Source organism: Lissotriton helveticus, chromosome 3_1 (assembly GCF_964261635.1).
Source record: "Lissotriton helveticus chromosome 3_1, aLisHel1.1, whole genome shotgun sequence".
In the NCBI taxonomy this organism is placed as follows: Eukaryota; Metazoa; Chordata; class Amphibia; order Caudata; family Salamandridae; genus Lissotriton; species Lissotriton helveticus.
This window is the reverse complement of record NC_136061.1, coordinates 182831328-182850765: the sequence shown is the minus strand read 5'-3', so window position 1 is coordinate 182850765 and position 19438 is coordinate 182831328. Positions and strand designations below refer to the sequence as shown.

At 43.6% G+C, this 19438-nt stretch overlaps 1 protein-coding gene across 2 annotated transcripts in view; it reads right to left on the bottom strand.

The window, feature by feature from the left end:
- LIMK1 (LIM domain kinase 1) overlaps positions 1-19438 on the bottom strand; it is a 251007-nt gene that overhangs the window by 48014 nt on the left and 183555 nt on the right. For both annotated transcript variants that reach the window (XM_078679557.1, XM_078679558.1), the window contains 3 exons: positions 4904-5013; positions 2744-2950; positions 420-525 (listed from right to left, as the gene is read on the bottom strand). In XM_078679557.1, coding sequence (XP_078535683.1) covers positions 420-525; positions 2744-2950; positions 4904-5013 — 423 coding nt within the window. The remainder of the gene's footprint in view (positions 1-419; positions 526-2743; positions 2951-4903; positions 5014-19438) is intronic.

Genomic DNA, 19438 nt, shown 5'->3' with positions numbered 1-19438 from the left:
TCCAAAGACACAGGTATGAGCATCTAACCAACTTCCAGAACATGAGTGCTTCACCTCTGCCCTGCTTGACGGATAAGCAGTCCAAACCCCCCCATCTGGATCAGTAGCCAGTTCTTACCCACCTAAAAAATACGAGTCCCATCTCCTCAAACACTCAGAACATGAACACCAACCAACATGCATCATATTCAGGAACAAAACACTGAGAAGCCCAACCACCACCAGGGAATAACTTGTATCAACTTTGAGAACAAATCTGAGCAATCACACCGCACTATTAAGACAGTCAGATTCTATTCCTTTCTTCAACCTACGTCTAGGATATACAAACTCCCTGATCTTCCACAAAACAGTGGAACGGTGCCCTTACTAGCCATTAGTGGGCTTAAAAGGCAGCAAAAGATGGGAAAATCCATTACCTCATCGAGAGGAACATTGCGTATAGGAGTGCCGTTTATCTCTAGAATCCTGTCCCCAATGTGGATGGAATTCTTCACATCTGGACTTATGCGGTCAGTGTCAACTCTGCAGAAGTATAAGTACAGGTTAAATATAATTTTATTTATTTAAAGAGTTTTATATAACGCTGGCTATAATCAGAGCCATCATACACAAAGCATAACACCCCATGCTGAATGGTACTAGCTGTGCTGCAAGAAACAAGTACAGATACTTCCTAAGACATAGCATTTGTTAAAGGATTCACCAATGATTCTTTAGCTTTCTTTTTTTTTAACTGACGAGCAGGAAGTCACTGTATCCCTGCACTTTGTTTCTCTCTCTATCAAGGCTCATCAGGAGAGCAAAGTCCCTCCATGTCCCTTCAACTGAGTCGGACAATGAGTTCGGGTCCCCAGAAGAGGTGAGTTACCCTCCAAGATTGGGTTGGGCCAAGGACCGAAGAAGCACCATTCACCGAAGGTTACCAGGGGGGCACATTTTTAGGCAGAGCTTCACCTTCCTCTAAAGTTGAGGGAAGCGAGTGACCCCCAGCCGCTCTTCATTTAGGGTTTAGAGGAGAACAGAATCTATACCTGGACTATCTCAGCGGGCTGTTACTTAATTTGCACTCACTCAGATGAGCCCCAAAGAGCATTTTGAAAGTATGATGGTTGGGATCCGAATCTGATCAGGACATCTGACATGAAGCAAAAGTAAAGATTTTCTATAGTTTAAAAGTAAATTGTCTGCTTCACAACAAAAATACTCCTCAATTCTACAACCACGTTGTTATTTTTACAAGCCTCATTGCGGTTTATAAAAATTCGTCCATTTCTGTGATGATGCACCATACAAGCCTACTTGGTGTGAAACCTGTAACAAAGCATTCCAAAGTCTTTTAAACCACATTGAGCCTAAAAAACGAAAAGCCATTGAGAGCAGAAGCAGGTGGCATGTATGCTTGCACTGCTAACGGCTTTTTACACTGTGGATGAGGAGACTGCCTAGACTGGCAGAAATGGCTAGAAGGGTCTCCAATAATGTACATTGAGTGGTTTGAGGTCGTTCTAACCAGAGGAACACAATGTGCCTCATCCATCAACTCCCACAGTCTAATCCACTACTCATGCCTATGGAGTATCACAATGGGCCATTCTAGGTCTAGTGTTACGTACATAATCAGCATTTTACATCAGATTTGCTAGTTTGATCTAAAGTGCAAATTGCGGGTAGACAAAACAAAAATATACATCACTTTGAACAGACGTCAACATCAAGTCATGAAATGCTCATCGTCAGAGAAATAGAGTACGTTAAGCTGATTGCGGCCGAACAGGTTCTTCTGACTACGTTCTATATAAACAGCTTGCAGTGCCCCTCCATTACATTTTAGCAGTGAAATTAAGAACCTCTGAATGTTGTTGGTTATCAGGCTCTCCCATTAGTCATAGATTAGAGCACCAATACAGGCAGAATATAGTTAATAGCATCTCCTATGAAAAATGCTTAGTACGTTACACAAATGGTGGCACCATCATGGCGGGAGCACTGATCCACCCAAAGCTAAACTAAGGGTTTGCTTGCTGGGAAATCAGAGAAAATAATGAACAACCTTCAAGAACCCTATATGTTGGATGAAGTTCATTAACGTCGTCAAAAAACACTGGATCACTTCTCCAGTCTACTAAGATTAGGATTAAATGTATACTGCCAGCATGGCTCTTCAGCATACATGCCAACATTTTAAATGTGAAAAGTGGGAGATTTTGAAAAACAAAATCGGGGTAATGTATTTTCCTCATTGAAATGTAATGAAGCAGAGGTCATTTTTAGGAAGGAGGTAGAAAAGTAAAGCCATATTTAGCTTAAAAAATCGTGAGTCTCCCGCCTGCATCGGTTCTCTCAACATCAAGGCTTTAGTGTGTGTGGAGAGTTCGAGCTGCTAAGCCCAACAATTCTACTTTATCTCAATGTTATCCTAACTTTTGTTTTTTCATATTTTCAGCTACTCAGTAGGTTTTCCAGGTTTTGCACCCTAATTCCAGCTTTGTCTTCCTGCCTTTGTTTCAGGGGCCTAACGTTTACCACTCTGACAACCCGAGCGAGTATACAAAATGTCTGTTAAAACTAACAAGAGCAGGTACCTGGCACATTGCTACATCATTAACTTTCAAAAGCCAGGAGGAGAACAGTACCATGGTTTACTCATCACGATATTTCAGCACTAGCAAAGTTTATCCTTTTTGAGAATTTTTTATCCCCTGAATTTGGCTGACGGCGACCACAGACAGGATATACTCACTCTCGGACCCTGACAGCACGCGAGTGCTCTGAGCCGCAGCCAGGAGCGGTGCAGGTTGGATCAATGGAGACAGAGAGGCCTCGCTTTCCATCAGAAGAGGCTGGTATGGAGACCAAGGTGACCGTGTGCGGCAACCGTGCTGATGGGGACTCTGGAAGGACCTGCTCAATCACCGGCGTCACCACCATCTGGTAGTAACAGTGTCCACTGCAGAGGAATGGTCCAGCAACAGGAAATAAAGAGCAAAAGAGGCGGACAAGAGGGTGCCAATGGAAGAAATAAAATAGGAGTGATGATATAGGAGAGCAGAGGCACAGGAAAAGGAGGGTTAGTTAGGAGAAGAACATTAAGATTGGATTGTGGTAGCCAAAAAAAAGAGGAGAAAATAGGAGAGTGAAACAAAGAGGGTATTGAGATAAAGAAGAGGATCCAGGAAAGAAATCACATATAGATCAAGTTGGAGTCCAGGAGATAGTGGATGATAAGAAAGGTGTGGAAAGAGATTTTGAGGAGAAAAAGATGAGAATGCATGGTGCCGATAGGAGAAGATTGAAACCAGGGCATAGGAATATTAGTGATAATGAAGAAGAGGAAAAGGCAGAGAAATAAAGGAATCAGACAGCATGGAAGAAAAGTAAAGAAAAATAGAATTAACATAAAGACAAGATGAGTGATGTTAAGAAAGAATGGAGCAATTAAGGGAGAGCGAGAGAGAGAAAGGGAGAGAGAGAGAAAGAGAGAGCATTAGTCATTAGAAATATACTGAGTCCACTCCCTAAAAACTATGAAGATAAGAATGAGACTCAGGGGCAGAGACCCGGCTTCCTTTTGTCCTGGCAAAGGAGACGCCTATCACAGAATTTATGCTTTTCTCCAGTTCTTGTCATACTACCGCTTACAGAACCCAGAAGCGGCTGACTTTCTCAATCAGCTACATAAGTTAATCTGTCGGATGGGACCTAGGATGTCCTCAGAATTAACCAACTGCAAATCATCAAACACCTTCAGACCATCTAGACAGGTTCCAAAACACTCACATAAACGCCCACCACCATACCCCACACAAAAACGAACATCCCTGACCCATTCAAAGAGCCAGTTTGCTGAAAGACACATTAGGTCTAAACAAGACCAGGCAGAGCCAGGCCGTCACCAGCAGTAAGCGACTGAGAACCCTAAAAATAACAAACTTTTCCCCTGTGCCGGGAGGGGCTGGGTCACATGCTTTTTTTCTTAGGTGTGCACAACTCCTTAGACCAGCCCTGGTTTCATCCACGTGTCCCCACTGACACACAACCCAGCTGCCAGTCAGGGACAGTTCTAGGATTTTGGGGGCTCAGGGCTGAAAGGGAATGTGTAGACCCCTCCAATTTGCATGTGTGACATATTCAAGGCTTCGGAAGCTGCTTTGTGCAAACCCCCTCCTGGGCTGCAACTCCTCCTCTCAGTCACCTACAAGCACCTCTTTTACAGCTCATATAGGGCTGAGGGGTGAGAATTGCTTGTGGGTTGAGGGTTACCACTATGGGGGATCTAACTTCTAGACAACGGCCATCCCAGAGTGCCACTGAATAGGCAGCCGGGGCAGGAGGCCTAACTGCTGGGCAAACCCGCAAAATGGAATTCCCTGCAACTGGGAAAAGAGGATCAGCCCCCCTCCTGTATTGTATTGTAATTGCATTTATATACCACTTACTATCTCCTACGAGGCATCAAATTGCTTTTTCGGTGAGTAGCACACTACTCCAAAACCCATAAAGGATTATTGGGGAATTTGTATAGTGAAAATATGAAAGTTATTGGAGTGGTGGATATGTTAATCAGTTATTTGGATTGAGCTGTAGGCCTCAGCACACCATCGCTGTGAGGCCCAGGGCAGGTGGCCCTCTCCCATGGGCCCAATTGCAAAGACACCTTTCTTTCAATTCGATCAGCAAGAGGCACCCGAGGACCAGTGTGCTGCCGTAGCATGGTTGTGTGCCACTGTTCCAGGGCCCCATGCTGGTGGGCTGAGTGTGAAGCCCTGGGCAGCTGCCCACACTGCCCATGCCTAGCTCTGGCCCTGCCGTCCACCTCTCATGCTCCTCCCGAGGCCTCCTTTTCATACATCCACTTCCAGGAGGCATGGACAGATGGGATCTCGAATGGCCACTAACTTACCAGTACAGTTTTGACCGCTCCACCAGTGCGTAGGTGTCACCGTCGCCAATGAAGACTCGACAATTGAGACAGCTGAAACATTCTGGGTGGTACTTGTGCTCCCCGGCAACCTGAGGGGAGAAATGTGGGATTAGGATATTAGAATGCGCAGCACCGAAGCTTCAGAGGAGAAACTCAATGTCGTTCAGAGCCTGAAGACCCTATAAAAATCATCATCTCGTGAGATGCGTAACTCAGGAGGTGTGGGGCGAGCAGAGTTCTAATAAATAACTGCAGTGCTAACAATTCACATAATCAGTCAACAGGAGTCGCCATGTTACAGGTGTGAGTAGCTTCCACGTTCTTACACTTCCTATGTAGCTATTGAATTTGTGGGTAAAAACCTATCTTCTGGGCAGCTGTCAACTGTTGAAATAAGAAGAAATCTAAACCACAGTGAGTTTCCTTCGAAGCCTTAGTCGTGTACTATTAGTAATCACACCCAGACACGACCCACGGTTCTAAAAATGAGGCGGTCCTATTTATTTAATTAAAACATATTCCCTCCAAAGTTTAAATATCTCACATAATAATGATTGATATTTTGATAATACGTCTGGCCAAGGCATTTGATTTCTGAAGTTGCAGCAAAGAAACTGAAAACACAGATGAGATATATTATATTGTCAACATTTGCATTGTTGAGATCTGTCGTTAGCACGGTGCCTTAGCGGTGTGGACTGTTTGGAAAGAGTGTTTCTTTTCAATAGTGGGGTCTCCATGTAGAGCAAAATCAAATTCATTAGATGATGCTTTGGTCTATCAATAAACATGATGTGACCACCTGGGTTCATTGTTTGTAAACCCTTTGTATTAAATACTAGATCTTTTTTACAAAAATACGTACTGTTACCAAAACCAGCAAGGTTAAACCCTAGATTTAACAAGGTTCATGAAGGCTTTGAAATAGAAAATGCGGAGATTCCGAAAGACTTGGATCGGCTATGTTAGGTCAGCATGTCCTACTCTCCAAATAGAATGTTAGTGCTACAGCTTTTAACATATAACACAAAAACTTCACAGAGATGCATCGAAGGGTCCAAGAATTGATAATGGGGGTTTAAGATGTGATGGAACGAATGCATGAACTGGGAAAGATCACGGAGGGGCATCACATTGGCTGACAGGAGAGTCAGAGAAGGTGACAAGAGGCATTAAATAGTTGGTCAAATTTGTAATCTGAAGATGTAACAATAGGCAGATCAAGGAAAAGGGTCTGAATGTGGCCTATCTTACGGCTAGGGAACGGACCACAAATCGAGGATGTGACTCAAGACAGTGCATGGTTGACAAGAGTTCCAGGACACATTTCGGGGGCTCGCTTTCTATTAGAATGAGAGATCAAAAGTCAGCATGTTCCATGCTACTGGAATAGAGGGTGTTGAATTCACAGCATTTCATTAAGGTCATACGGAAGGAAATTAGCCAATTAGGTTTTTTGTTGCTGTCTTTTGTTAAAGTGTGGTTGAATACTGTCTTTTCAAAAATAAAAGAGGAAAGGGTATTTTTATCAGTTGTGCAATTAAAATGATTCAATTAGTTAAAATAGTAAATGTTTCCCGGAGTAACTCCCCACCTGTGAACTCATATATTTGAGGCTTAATACTTTGCGATATAAACATCTTATACTAAGCACACTCTAGCAGATAAGTCAATTGTAAAACACAGTGCAATTTTAAGTTTCATGGGTGGTATGTGCTGACATTTAAATGAATAATTTTTCTTTTTGAATGAGGGAACAATCCTCCAAAAAGGTTTCGTTTTCAGGCATTCATCAGTAACTTTATTCCTTTCCTTCCTGTAAAAACCGCTTCATGTGACTAATATGATAGGAAGTCCGTATTAACCCCTAAAAGTCATATTGTTTTTGTAGATGAGTCGTTGTATGCCTTGCAAATGACTACATTTAAAACTAATTACATGTGACAACATTTTCAACCATGTAATTTGTCAAACAGGGTATGAAAATCATGCAGGGATTTTGAGTGCTCTAGGTAGGGTCACTGAAAAATAAAGTTACTCGCTGTTAAATTTGTGTTTTACTGCACAGTGCCGAGTAGGTTTAAAGCCGTGTAGGTATGGAAGATTAAGCTGTTTCTGGCACTATAACATTTCAAGTCAAACTGTTTTATTATAATTTCTCTTTGACAGTTATTTTGTACCACCTCCACAGGCCAATAAAACAAAGAATGAATGATCGACTTCTTGAAAATACAACCGGTAAGTGCTTGTGATTCATGTAACAGAACCATACCAGACAAAATTTCAAAAAAACTCAGAGGCCGCTACATCAAAATACATTGAAAACCTTAATACATTTCACAAACATTTTCAGGCTGAAAAGCCTGGAGGGCGTGGTTTCGAGGTCAACAAAGATGGCGGTGCGGATTGTTGGGCATGAAGGTGAATGTTTACAGAAGATGTCGATGGTGGTTCCACAAGGGATGTACGATAGGGCGACAGTGATGGGACTATTGGTCGATATTGTTCGCAATGCTAATTAGCTTGTCCTGTTTCACTGGGTGAAGGGAGCGTAGGTGCCCGAGGCACTACAATGTAATACATGTCCTGGCTGTGCTTGAATCAGAATATCACTAAATGCGTGATGGCTCAGTGAGTGATCAGCACACACCAATTCTCCTGATGAAAGCCATGATTTCTGGATACGGACACCTCACCCTCATTTTGTGGCATGCTTCCTCATCAGCAACCTTATTGTATATAAACAGGGAGGACATGCGAGGATCCCTCTTGGCCACTCACTCTACATTTGTGATATTCGGGGCTTGAAAGATACCCGCACATTTCCATAGATCCGCTCAATGAACGTGATATTTTTTATTAACAGAGAGCATACCTTCTCCGCTTCTTTGAAACTGAGGCAGCCATTTAGTTTTTCTGTGAAATATAAAACATGTCGTATTTCTGTCTCACACTTGTCTCTTCAAATGATTCCCTCTATTTATTTTGGTTGTAAAAATCTGTCAATAATTATGAAATCACAAGTGTCAGCCTTTTATTAACAGATGTTTGGCTTTTTTCACTACAGGAAGATGATAATGTATTTAAACTGTGACACTATTAAAATGACTACTGTCTGCAAGTGGTCACTGATAATTTATTCTTCATGTAAGGGTCACTTCTATGGAGACAGATACAGGATTATGCCCGATACTGCATACTGACTTTCTACAACCTACAGCCCCCTTTTACTGTCTCTCAGCTCATGCTTTTAGCCAATATACTTTATTTAAAAGTGCCTTTGGGTTTCTTTTATGGGAGCTATAGGTCTCACTGCTTTGGCTTTAGCCATTTCAGTTTTCTAGTTATGGTTCATTATATTAATTATGTTCAAGCTGCAATTTCAGTTTGCATTAACTCTGCACAGGTTCAACAATCAATGGTCAAAAAGAGAAATCTCAAGCAATAAAGTAAAATATCTTCTCTCTTGGCTCGACCTGTCCAGCTCTTTTTATTAAATATGCAGTTTAGAATGCAGTGCAAGGGAATGCCTCTTTTCGCAAAATCACCCCCAAAGTTTTTGACTGATGCTGCTGGTTTGACACTGGGCATTGAGTCCTGCCCAACAGGCCTCAGTGCTCTGACCCTTAACAGTGTGTGTGTGATTGGCTCACCCACAAGTGGCATAAGTTACTTTACCAACAGGTACCCAGGGCCTGTAAGTTTAAATGTCCCTTGTGGACTGCAACACTTATTGTGCCACAAGTGTGACAAAGCAAAGCACGACTCCCGCCCTGCCACTGCTGACAGGAAGAGCAGTTTGCGAACTGCTAAATTAACTCTGCCATCTTTCTTTTATATATATATATATATATAAGAAAGATGGCAGAGTTAATTTATTGGTCGTGAGAGTGAGCTGTTACTGCCTGAACCTGCGGCGCCTCATCTCTGACGAAGGTCACAGTGGTGATCGAAATGCATTAGCAAAAAGAAGGTGCCGATTTGAAAAGTAAAAAAATATTTTAAAACCGGAAGGAGTTTGCGACTCATTTCCTCTCTCCTGTAGAGAGGTTGTTTAATATATATATATATATATATATATATATATATATATATATATAGTTAGGATTTTTTTGAATAGGGATTTCTGAAAATTCTTTGTTGAATAACTTTGGCGTTGATGGACGGAATTGGCTGAAATTTTCAGGAAAATGGCACATTTTGTTCCTGAGCGTCCCCTGAAAGTTTGGGGGGGTTTCGTCAAGCGGGGGCCGAGAAAAAAGGGGGGTCCCAAAACGTGTTTTTAACATTGAGTTTTCCATAGGGCGGTTGGACTCACTTTTAGCTCGAACGGCTGAATGGATTTCCACAAAACTTGGCAAAATTGTAGGGACTGGTAGCCCGATGTGCCTTTGCTATGTCCCAAGATATATGCTCCAGTGGTTTTTACGAAAATTAACTTTGAAAAATATATATTGGGCTACATTGGGCTATATATATGTTAGAGCCCAAATGTAGCCCAATGTAGCCCAAAGATGGCCACCAGAGACAAAAAAAAACAAATGTAGCCCAAATATCAGCCAGATGTAGCCCAACTGTAGCCCAATGACAGAATGTCCCAGAGTGTTCTAAAGAACAACTAGAACGCTAACAGTCTTACTTATGACAAAAGTATGGCACACCTGAAGTCATCTTGATTGGAATAAAGTGGTAACACTTAATACATTTAATTTGAAAAGGAACAAAATGAGGGGTTTCATTTTGCCATAGAAATGTTTTATATATATATATATATATATATATATTCACTGAAAAAACCATAGGTTATAGACCATATATAGTTAGGAATTAGCATTTACAAAACCTTGAAAATTCACTGAAAAAACCATAGGTTATAGACCATATATAGTTAGGAATTAGCATTTAAAAAACCTTTTTTTACTCACACAAAACCATTGAAATTCCATATATAGTTAGTAGTACTAACTATATATCGCGCACCCGCAATCCACTGCTGATCATGTCACATATTACATCATTCATGACATGGTCAGTGACATCACTGATGACATCACTGATGACATCTCAAATGACATCACTGATGACATCACTGATGACATCTCAAATGACATCACTGATGACATCACTGATGACATCTCAAATGACATCACTGATGACATCACTGATGACAACATCCAGTGACTGTGTATTTCTGTAAAGTTAAAATATGTCTTACATATTGAAGAATGAGTGGATGTAGAAGTGTCTGGATGAAGGATTTAGTAGGTGCATGACTGACTGTATGAGTGAGTGGTTAAATGTGTCTCACTGAGTGCATGGGTTAGTGACTGAACTGTGTTAATTTGTGCATCATTATGTTTGTTGTAATGTAAACTGCTGCATGTGTTGATCAGTAGCTATATGAGTAAGTATATGGGTTATTGATTGGTTGCTCAAGTATTTGTATGGGAGACTGAGTGTGTGTGTGGGTGGCTGGGAAGTGTATGACTCTGTGCATAGATGTGTGAGCAGTTGATTCACTAGATGTATGGGTTCAAAAGTGCACGTGGAAACAGCTGTATGGGTGGTTGACTGTGTGCATCAGTGTATTGGTGAGTGAATGGATATCTCAGTGCTACATGTCAAAGTAAGTACATATGTAAAACACAGTACATGTGATAGTTGGCATATATAAATAACTGTGCATAAGAGCCAGTGAATGTGTGAGTGGCTGTATGGATGATTGTGAACTTGTATCAGGGATTGTAAAAGAGAGTAAATATGTGTTAGTATATGTTTGAATAAGTAAGGTGTGTATAACTGTATAGTTGAGGAAATGGAAGTGTGATTGATTCTTTGCATGACTGACTAGGTGTATAAGTAACTCCATGGATGAGTGACAGTCTGTGAGTGTCTGTTTACACTGAGTGTATCTAAGGTTATATTAGAGTCTGAAGAGGTTCATCGTATTATCACATGAATGATGTCATCAGTGATGTGATCAGTAATGTCAAATGAGATGTCATCAGTGATGTCACCAGTGATGTCATTTGAGATGTCATCAGTGATGTCATCAGTGATGTCACTGACCATGTCATGAATGATGTAATATGTGACATGATCAGCAGTGGATTGCGGGTGCGCGATATATAGTTAGTACTACTAACTATATATGGAATTTCAATGGTTTTGTGTGAGTAAAAAAAGGTTTTTTAAATGCTAATTCCTAACTATATATGGTCTATAACCTATGGTTTTTTCAGTGAATATATATATATATATATATATATATATATATATATATATATATATATATATATATGTCACCCCTATGGCAGGACTATCACGTATTAAGCAGAGTGCTGCATGCAAAAAGTGGAACATGTGTTTTTACAGGTCTTAAAGCTATATAACCAAACATCAGTTGTTTTTGCTGCAGAAAGATTAATAATCCCATTGGCAGGTACAGGGTTAGACGCTGACACATCAGCTGTGCTAACTTCTGAATGGGATTACTAAAGTTGATACTACAAGGTATCAAAAGAATCATTACATTAAACCGGACTTGATATCCAAGTAGAAATTATTGTAACTTTTAATGTAAAAGGCAAATTTAGAAAGTTGCCACTCTGATATAGTTACTGGCCATGAGACACCCTTTTGCCCTCCTATGGTTCTGGGGGGAGATGTGCTCGACACTCAGGAAGAAATAAAGGACCTGCCATGTTCGCTCATCCTGGCAGTAAAGCCAAATGGGGTGTGAACCCAAATGGTGAGCTTCATAGGGTGAACCGCCTTTGAAGCACAACTGGTAGACACATGAATGGGGATGCTCTTTTGTTGTGGTAGACAGGTTGGCATCAATGGCAGAGAGGTTGAAACAGTTTTCAAACCAGTTTTCCCATGGGTGTCTAGCCCTTATGTAGCAACACCCCTAGGTCGAGCTACCGAGCTCACAATGAAGAGGGACTCCGGCATCTTGAAGTGGGCAGAATATTGCATTCTAGGACGGCTTGATGCCACACTTGACACAGAGTAGTCATCAAGCCGAAGGGGACTTGGTAGTCCATTGGCTAGTAGCGATCGCATCACCGAGGGCAAGTTCCAGGTATAAAAGTTGCAATCCTGGAACCTCGATCACGTCTGTACTGGAAAGAGAACTGAAGGACTACCCTGTGGTTTCCTTGACTCGGCAAAGAGTGGCTGTACCAACGACTAGACTGCACCTGCTGATCCTTCGGTTATCAAAGAGAAGACTGTGCCTTTGATGCCCTGCTGGAGGAAAGGTCGTCACCAAGGCCCAAACAGAAGGAGTGACTCCAAGAGTCAGTTGGCTGATTTACTGTTATAGCTACAGGGCTACAAGAGCTGAAGAAGCCGTCTTTGGCAAGTGAATAACCACAATCGCTTGAATACCACTGACAACCGAAGCACAGCCTCGTAGACTGACTCTCAATGCTCAAAAGTTGCATCTGGGCTGGCTGGACCAGGAAGAGTTACTGGAGTGTAGTTTGGTTGCCCAAGATGGACATTAGCCTCAGTTAAAGGGAACAGCTGGTTTTGCTGTAACCGGAGACCAGCATACCAATGGCAACAGTTTTTTGGCTGAACTTCGAGGGATAGCGACCTCTGTGGCCAAAGTTGTCCCATCATGTTCGTGGACTGAAGGAGGCCCCAGAAAGAGCCTGCCAACTGGGAATCTACTACAGACTGCTTTGACTGCAACGTAACTGTCCTGCCAAGCCTCGTTAGCTCTTCTGACTTGCTCCCTGCTGGAGTTGGTTGGCCAAAGTGGGCCACAGAAGTTGCAACAAGTTTACAAATGTTTTCCAAATAACCGCTATCTGCATTAGCTGCCAATACTTGTTTGCGATTTGAATAAAAAGCAGTGATTTATTATTTGCTTGATAATCTATATCTCCGGAACCCTGTGTTGGATTTTGTTTGTTTTGGTGTCTAAAAATTCATAAAAATAAGAGCTATTTTTATAAATTGGTGTGGGATTTTCTTTGTGCCTTGTTTCCTTCTTGTTAAACTCTTTTGCTTCTTCTGAATGCTTTAAACTAGTTTCTTTGACAAAGCCAGACAGCTCGAATCCACAGCTACCGAGAGTTGAGCTAAGGTTTTACAAATGAACCTGACTGCACCCAAGATGGGTTTGTAAGTTTCATTTCATTGCGAGGTATCATCACCACACCATATTATAAACCACTTTCCTCAAATGCAGGCATGTCTGAAGTTAAATCGAAACGCTCAAACACTCCTAAACTTGTGACATTATCATTCCATGCTTCTGAAATGAAATCCAGTTTTTGTAACGCACAATTACCAGAGGGTGTCAAGGCACTGGGGGCCGTCGGGAACATTAAGAGAGCTATTGCCTAGAGTCACATGGTGCTGGGCTAACCTGCCGCTAGCACCGGGGATCGAACCATGAAACCCTTGGTCCGGATTCTGGCACCCTGGCCGCTGCGCCACACCTCTTCCTCTTCTAACAATAGTGTTATGAAAGAGCTTTTGGTAAACACTTTCTCAGCTTAAAAAAGACCCACCATCCGCAGTTAAATCATTCTCTACATTAATATAAATTGTTTGTTTTTTGTTGAGGAAATCAGAATTTTGGGTTCATTCAAGGAAGAAACTGACAAAGAGCTACAAAGTGCAGATGGCAAGTCATCTAGCAGAGACAAGCATTGGAAATGCAATAGGTCTCGCATTAGGAAAGTTTGAGCGATTGGTATTGTAAATGACACTTTTTTTATTTATGGGTTGGTTTTGAAAATAGCAAATTTAATAGCTTTGTCAGTTACAATGTCAATAGTTTTAACTTTCGCAAATGTGACACCTATAGCATTTGTAATGCAATGTGTGTTGTATTTACGTGACTTACATGTATTGATATTACAAATAACAATGGCTTTTAATTTTGTAAATAATTAATACTTAAATAAAATGTATTGTAATTTATAATGGCAATAGCTTAAACGTTTGTAAATAAATGTTGTGAAGATTATGTCCAGTGTATTTTATTGTGACGAAAATCCAAGAACATTGCATTTGCACCTACACACACACACAGAGCCCCCCCCCCCACACACACACACACACACACACACACACACACACACACATATAGATGTGGTGGTGGTGGATCTGGGGGATATGGTGGTGGTGGATGTGGTGGTGGTGGTGGTGATGGTGGATGTGGTGGTGGTGGTGATGGTGGTGGATGATGTGGTGGATGTGGGGGTGGATGTGGTGGAGGTGGTGGTGGATGTGGTGGAGGTGGTGGATGTGGTGGTGGTGGATGTGGTGAAAGTGGTGGTGGATGTGGTGGTGGATGTGGTGGTGGAAGTGATGGTGGGTGTGGTGGATGCGGTGGTGGATGAGGTGGTGGATGAGGTGGTGGATGTGGTTGTGGCGGTGGATGTGGCGGTGGATGTGGCGGTGGATGTGGCGGTAGATGTGATGGTGGATGTGATGGTGGATGTGATGGTGGATGTGATGGTGGATGTGGTGGTGGATGTGGTGGTGGATGTGGTGGTGGATGTGGTGGTGGATGTGGCGGTGGATGTGGCGGTGGATGTGATGGTGGATGTGGTGGATCATTGAGGTCTATTTTGCATCAATGTATAAAAGTTTCTAAATAACTACACAATAATGTGAAAGGGTGGCGCATAATTTGTTTCATTCACAATGTACCATATAATTTGCTTTTCAAAGCCACATAATAGCGCTGTCGGATAATTCGGCCCGGAGTTGCAGCATTTTGTCAGTCTCCTCCCCACCCCGCGGGTTATCAATGACATCGTTCAGTACCGGGATCTGGACGAAAACAACTGACTGTGATTGAGGGGAGACGGGGGGCGGCATGTGGCCAATTTGTTCAAAAGAGAAGAAAGGGTAAGCTAGAGCAGTGCAGGGTGCTCAGAGTATACGTGCTGGAGAGAGACTCAGTGCTCAAGGTGCTGGTCGGGGTGAGGGGGGCTGGGTGGGTGAAGGAGCGCGACCTAGTGCTGGAGAGAGTGGCAGGAGGGGGAATAGAGGTGTTGGAGATGTGGAAGAGAAAAAAAACAGCAAGCTACTCCTGGATGACGGGCGTGGGAGGGGGGCGGTGCTGGAGGATGGGGGGAGGTAATCAAAGAACAGGGCGAGAGAAAAAAAATCAAAGTAAGTGCAAAAAAATTGAGAGGAGAAAATACCATTACCGGAGAAAGGAAAGGCTACAGTCTGAACCCGTGCTCAAGGGGGGTGGGGAGGGGGTCAGTGGTGAAGGGGAAAGGGAGATTGAAGTCGGTGCCGGGGAGGGTGAGAGATAGGCGGGAGCAAGATCGACGGCGGAGTCGGGTTCAACGTTACAGCTGGTTGTGGGCAGAGAATGGAGAGTGCGTCCGGGGAGGGGGATCGGTAGCGAGGGCTGAGGAGCAAGAGGGGTGAGAACCAGCGGTGAGGGGCAGAGTGATCCAGTGCTGGCAGATTAAACAAGACGGAGGGCATTGCTGTGGGGAGGGGGGAGGAGAAATGCGACACGGCGGGCAGGGGAGGGGGCGGAGCGGGGAGAGCGGCATGAGGGTGTGAAGCAGCAGGGGCCTTTGAAATGAAGCTAAGCTTCACTTCAAAGGTTTGGGAGGAGTGCTGCTGGTGATTGACTGGCGATTTGATGATGTGCACGCGCATTTTAGGTCAATGCGCTTGCGCATTGACCTAAAAGCGCACGGGCACAGCATCAAATCGCCAGTGGAATCGCCAGTTAGGTAAACTCTCGATAAGCCCCCATATATCGAGCTCCCGCTCAATGCGCATGCGCATTGAGATAGGTCGCTCGACCTAAAAAACAAGGGCCTGAAGTGGAGAAAAGAATCAGCGGGAAAGAGTATGTTGCACATTTTGTATCTAAAATGGAGTTGGAAACAGCAGAATGAAAAAGTCATGCTGAAAACTTAGAAGACATATACTTGAGAATATATGGTATTCCAGGGGTAACTGAAGGGGACCACTTGGCATCTTTGAGGAAAGTGTTTTCTCCAGAATCTTGAAAATGACTGAACAGTCTCAAATTAATAATCAGATCACTTACTGATTTGGCAAAGCAAACAAATGTGCAGAACAAATACTGCCATTATCTTTTCTTGGAATATATAGACCATTTCAGAGTTATAAATAACATATACAAACACAACATCCATGCCAATTATGAAAGCAATCTTATCACAATAGAAGAAGCACATCAACTGACCTAGAAATATATGTGTTATTTCTCAGCATGCTCTCGGTTCAAAATCTGTGTTGTAGGACTTAAAACCAGAGAGAGCTTTGCCCGCATAATCGTATAGTTCTCATCATTGTCCACTGTAATTTTTAGGTCTCGCCTGTCAATGCGCATGCACATTGAGCTTGCGAGACTATGGGGGCTTAAACAGACTTTAACCAACTTGCAAGTCGATGGCGATTCCTTGCAGTGCCCGTGAAATTCAAGCTCAATGCGCAAGCGCATTGACATTAAAAGCGCGTGCACATGCCACCAGCCGCCTGCCTTGCATTACACATCAAAGGCAGCCCAGCCTCCCTCCCGCAGCCTCTGCTGCTTCACACCCTCATCGCAGCCTGAAGTCGCCGCCTGTTCCCTCAGCCGCACTCCTTCCACACCCCCGCTCCGCCCCTCCCCTGCCTGCCGTGTCGCATTTCTCCTCCCCCCTCCCCACAGCAATGCCTTCCGTCTTGGCTCGCTAAACTACTCGCTGCCTCCTCCCGCTCTCCTTAATCCGCTCTCCCTCCTCCCACACCCCCGCTCCGCCCCATCCCCTGCCCGCCGTGTCGCATTTCTCCTCCCCCCTCCCCTTCTCTGTCTTCCCTCCGTCTTTTTACATAGTTATTCAATCATGCATCAAAGCTGATTTTTACAAAAAAATAACTGAACACGCATGTGCTCTTGGAGTGTCTGTTCTCTTTCAAATCCCATCTTTTAAGTAAAATTATGCTCCCTGTGACATTTCTCCTCCCCCCTCCCCACAGCAATGCCCTCCGTCTTGGCTCGCTAAACTACTCGCTGCCTCCTCCCGCTCTCCTTAATCCGCTCTCCCTCCTCCCACACCCCCGCTCCACCCCCTCCCCTGCCCGCCGTGTCGCATTTCTCCTCCCCCCTCCCCTTCTCTGTCTTCCCTCCGTCTTTTTACATAGTTATTCAATCATGCATCAAAGCTGATTTTTACAAAAAAATAACTGAACACGCATGTGCTCTTGGAGTGTCTGTTCTCTTTCAAATCCCATCTTTTAAGTAAAATTATGCTCCCTGTGACATTTCTCCTCCCCCCTCCCCACAGCAATGCCCTCCGTCTTGGCTCGCTAAACTACTCGCTGCCTCCTCCCGCTCTCCTTAATCCGCTCTCCCTCCTCCCACACCCCCGCTCCGCCCCCCCCCCCTGCCCGCCGTGTCGCATTTCTCCTCCCCCCTCCCCTTCTCTGTCTTCCCTCCGTCTTTTTACATAGTTATTCAATCATGCATCAAAGCTGATTTTTACAAAAAAATAACTGAACACGCATGTGCTCTTGGAGTGTCTGTTCTCTTTCAAATCCCATCTTTTAAGTAAAATTTTGCTCCCTGTGACATTTCTCCTCCCCCCTCCCCACAGCAATGCCCTCCGTCTTGGCTCGCTAAACTACCACCTACTGTCCTCGATCCGATACAATTACTTACGTGTCTCCTTCCATTGTGACCGGGGTGGCTCTAATAAAATCACCCGTCTGTCTGACCACAGTAACTAGATCAGTGCTGGCCTGCCTTCCCTCCGTCTTGTTTTTTTTTTACCCGATCCGCCCCCTCCCCTGCCCTAGGTATGGAAAACCAGTGACAGTCACCCGGTCATAAGTAGGGAAGTGAGGGGCGCAGCAGGGAGAGCAGCTCGTCCATCCCTCTCGGTCTCAAGGGGTCTGTTAAAAACTTTGTAATGAGCCCTTAATGGTACGAATTTTAGCAATAATTAAAAGCTGCGGGGGGACACCAAGATTCGAGCCAGAGTCTTGCAGGTTGCACACAGACCTTAGAAGCAATGCCCATATATGAAAGCACGTGTGAAGTAGCGTAAATCTAGCTGTAAAGCAAAACAACTCCCTACACAAGCCGCATCAAGTGGATCTGCAATGTCCTCAAATGTCCTGCATTAATGCCGTAATTGCTCCCATTTACAATGATATTAAAAATTCTGACCCGCTCTGAAGTCGCGGTTAATCTATCCCATCTGCTTTTTAGTCTCTTTAACTGATGAATATATGAAATTATTTGATATTATTTGCCTGATTATATTGTTTTACAGACCTTTTGCTCTAACATCGATGATTTGTAAGAGGAGCGCTCGCTGCTCTTATTTGTGCATGACTTGCGCGCCACGACTTTAAATCTTAACAGGACCGACCCAGCCTCTCATCTTTCCGAAGTCTACTAATCGGTAATAAGTAACAGGTGCGATTTTCAGATCTTGGGAACAGCAAAACTGCGGGCCCCCCCCTTCCACACACCCCACCCCCCCTTCCTCCACCCCCTCTCCCCTCCGCGCACACACAAGCAGACACACTCTCTCTATACACGCCCAGGCACACAACACACACAATTCCTTGCTCCTTCGTATACCTCAGCTATGTGCCTTTCTCGCACCCCACAGACCCATTCACTTCTGTTTTGCATGCCTGTGTTCTATTTGGATGCAATCTAAGGCGCTTCAACTTCCCCTGAGGGAAGTAAGCGCTATACAGATGCAATTACAATCACAATAGAATCAGCAAGAACCCTTTGTCCCGCCCTCTCTACAGCCAAGGTGGCAACACAGCAAGCAGTCCAAGGACAACTGCTTGCGTGCTCACAACAGAGGTGAATCCTTCACACGTTAATGGTGCTGTTTTACCATAAGAAAGCCAGGCCCGGGCTCATCTTACCTCTCCTAAGAGGCTTGTAAAGCAATTTAAGAGAGAGGAAATGATACAAGTACTGTTCGATCTTGAGAAAGGGGACATTCATGTTTAAGCTCGTTAGGAATTGCAGAATTGGCTGATATTCCACATTGTCACCAACATGTGGAATAATAAAGCTCATTCGGGTGTAATTTACATTCATCGTGACTGTGACTGCAATTTAGAGGGGAAAAAGCAGGGGGGTGAAACAGAATGCTCTCGTATTGCTGTATATTGTATTTAGAAGTGGTTTCATAGCAGCAAAGTGGCATCATCATATTGTCATTCTTGTCACCTTTAGACAGTTTTCGTTTTTTTAGGCCACAGAAGGCTGCACGTGCAGTAAAAACATTTTAACACTGAAAACGCCAATCTTTCAAGGAGCTGCTAACTAAAAATACAGGGACTAGTTAATGGCAGTTTTCAGTCAAAACGGATTACACGTTTTGCAGGAACACAAGAAGACATTTTCAATAGGTAAATCCTGAAAAAAATGTGTGCGTGGAAAAGCAGCCACGTATTTATGGAACACACTGTGGAAAGTTGTGTGCAGAATCACCGATTGTCGTTCATATCTCAATTGCGAACATTACA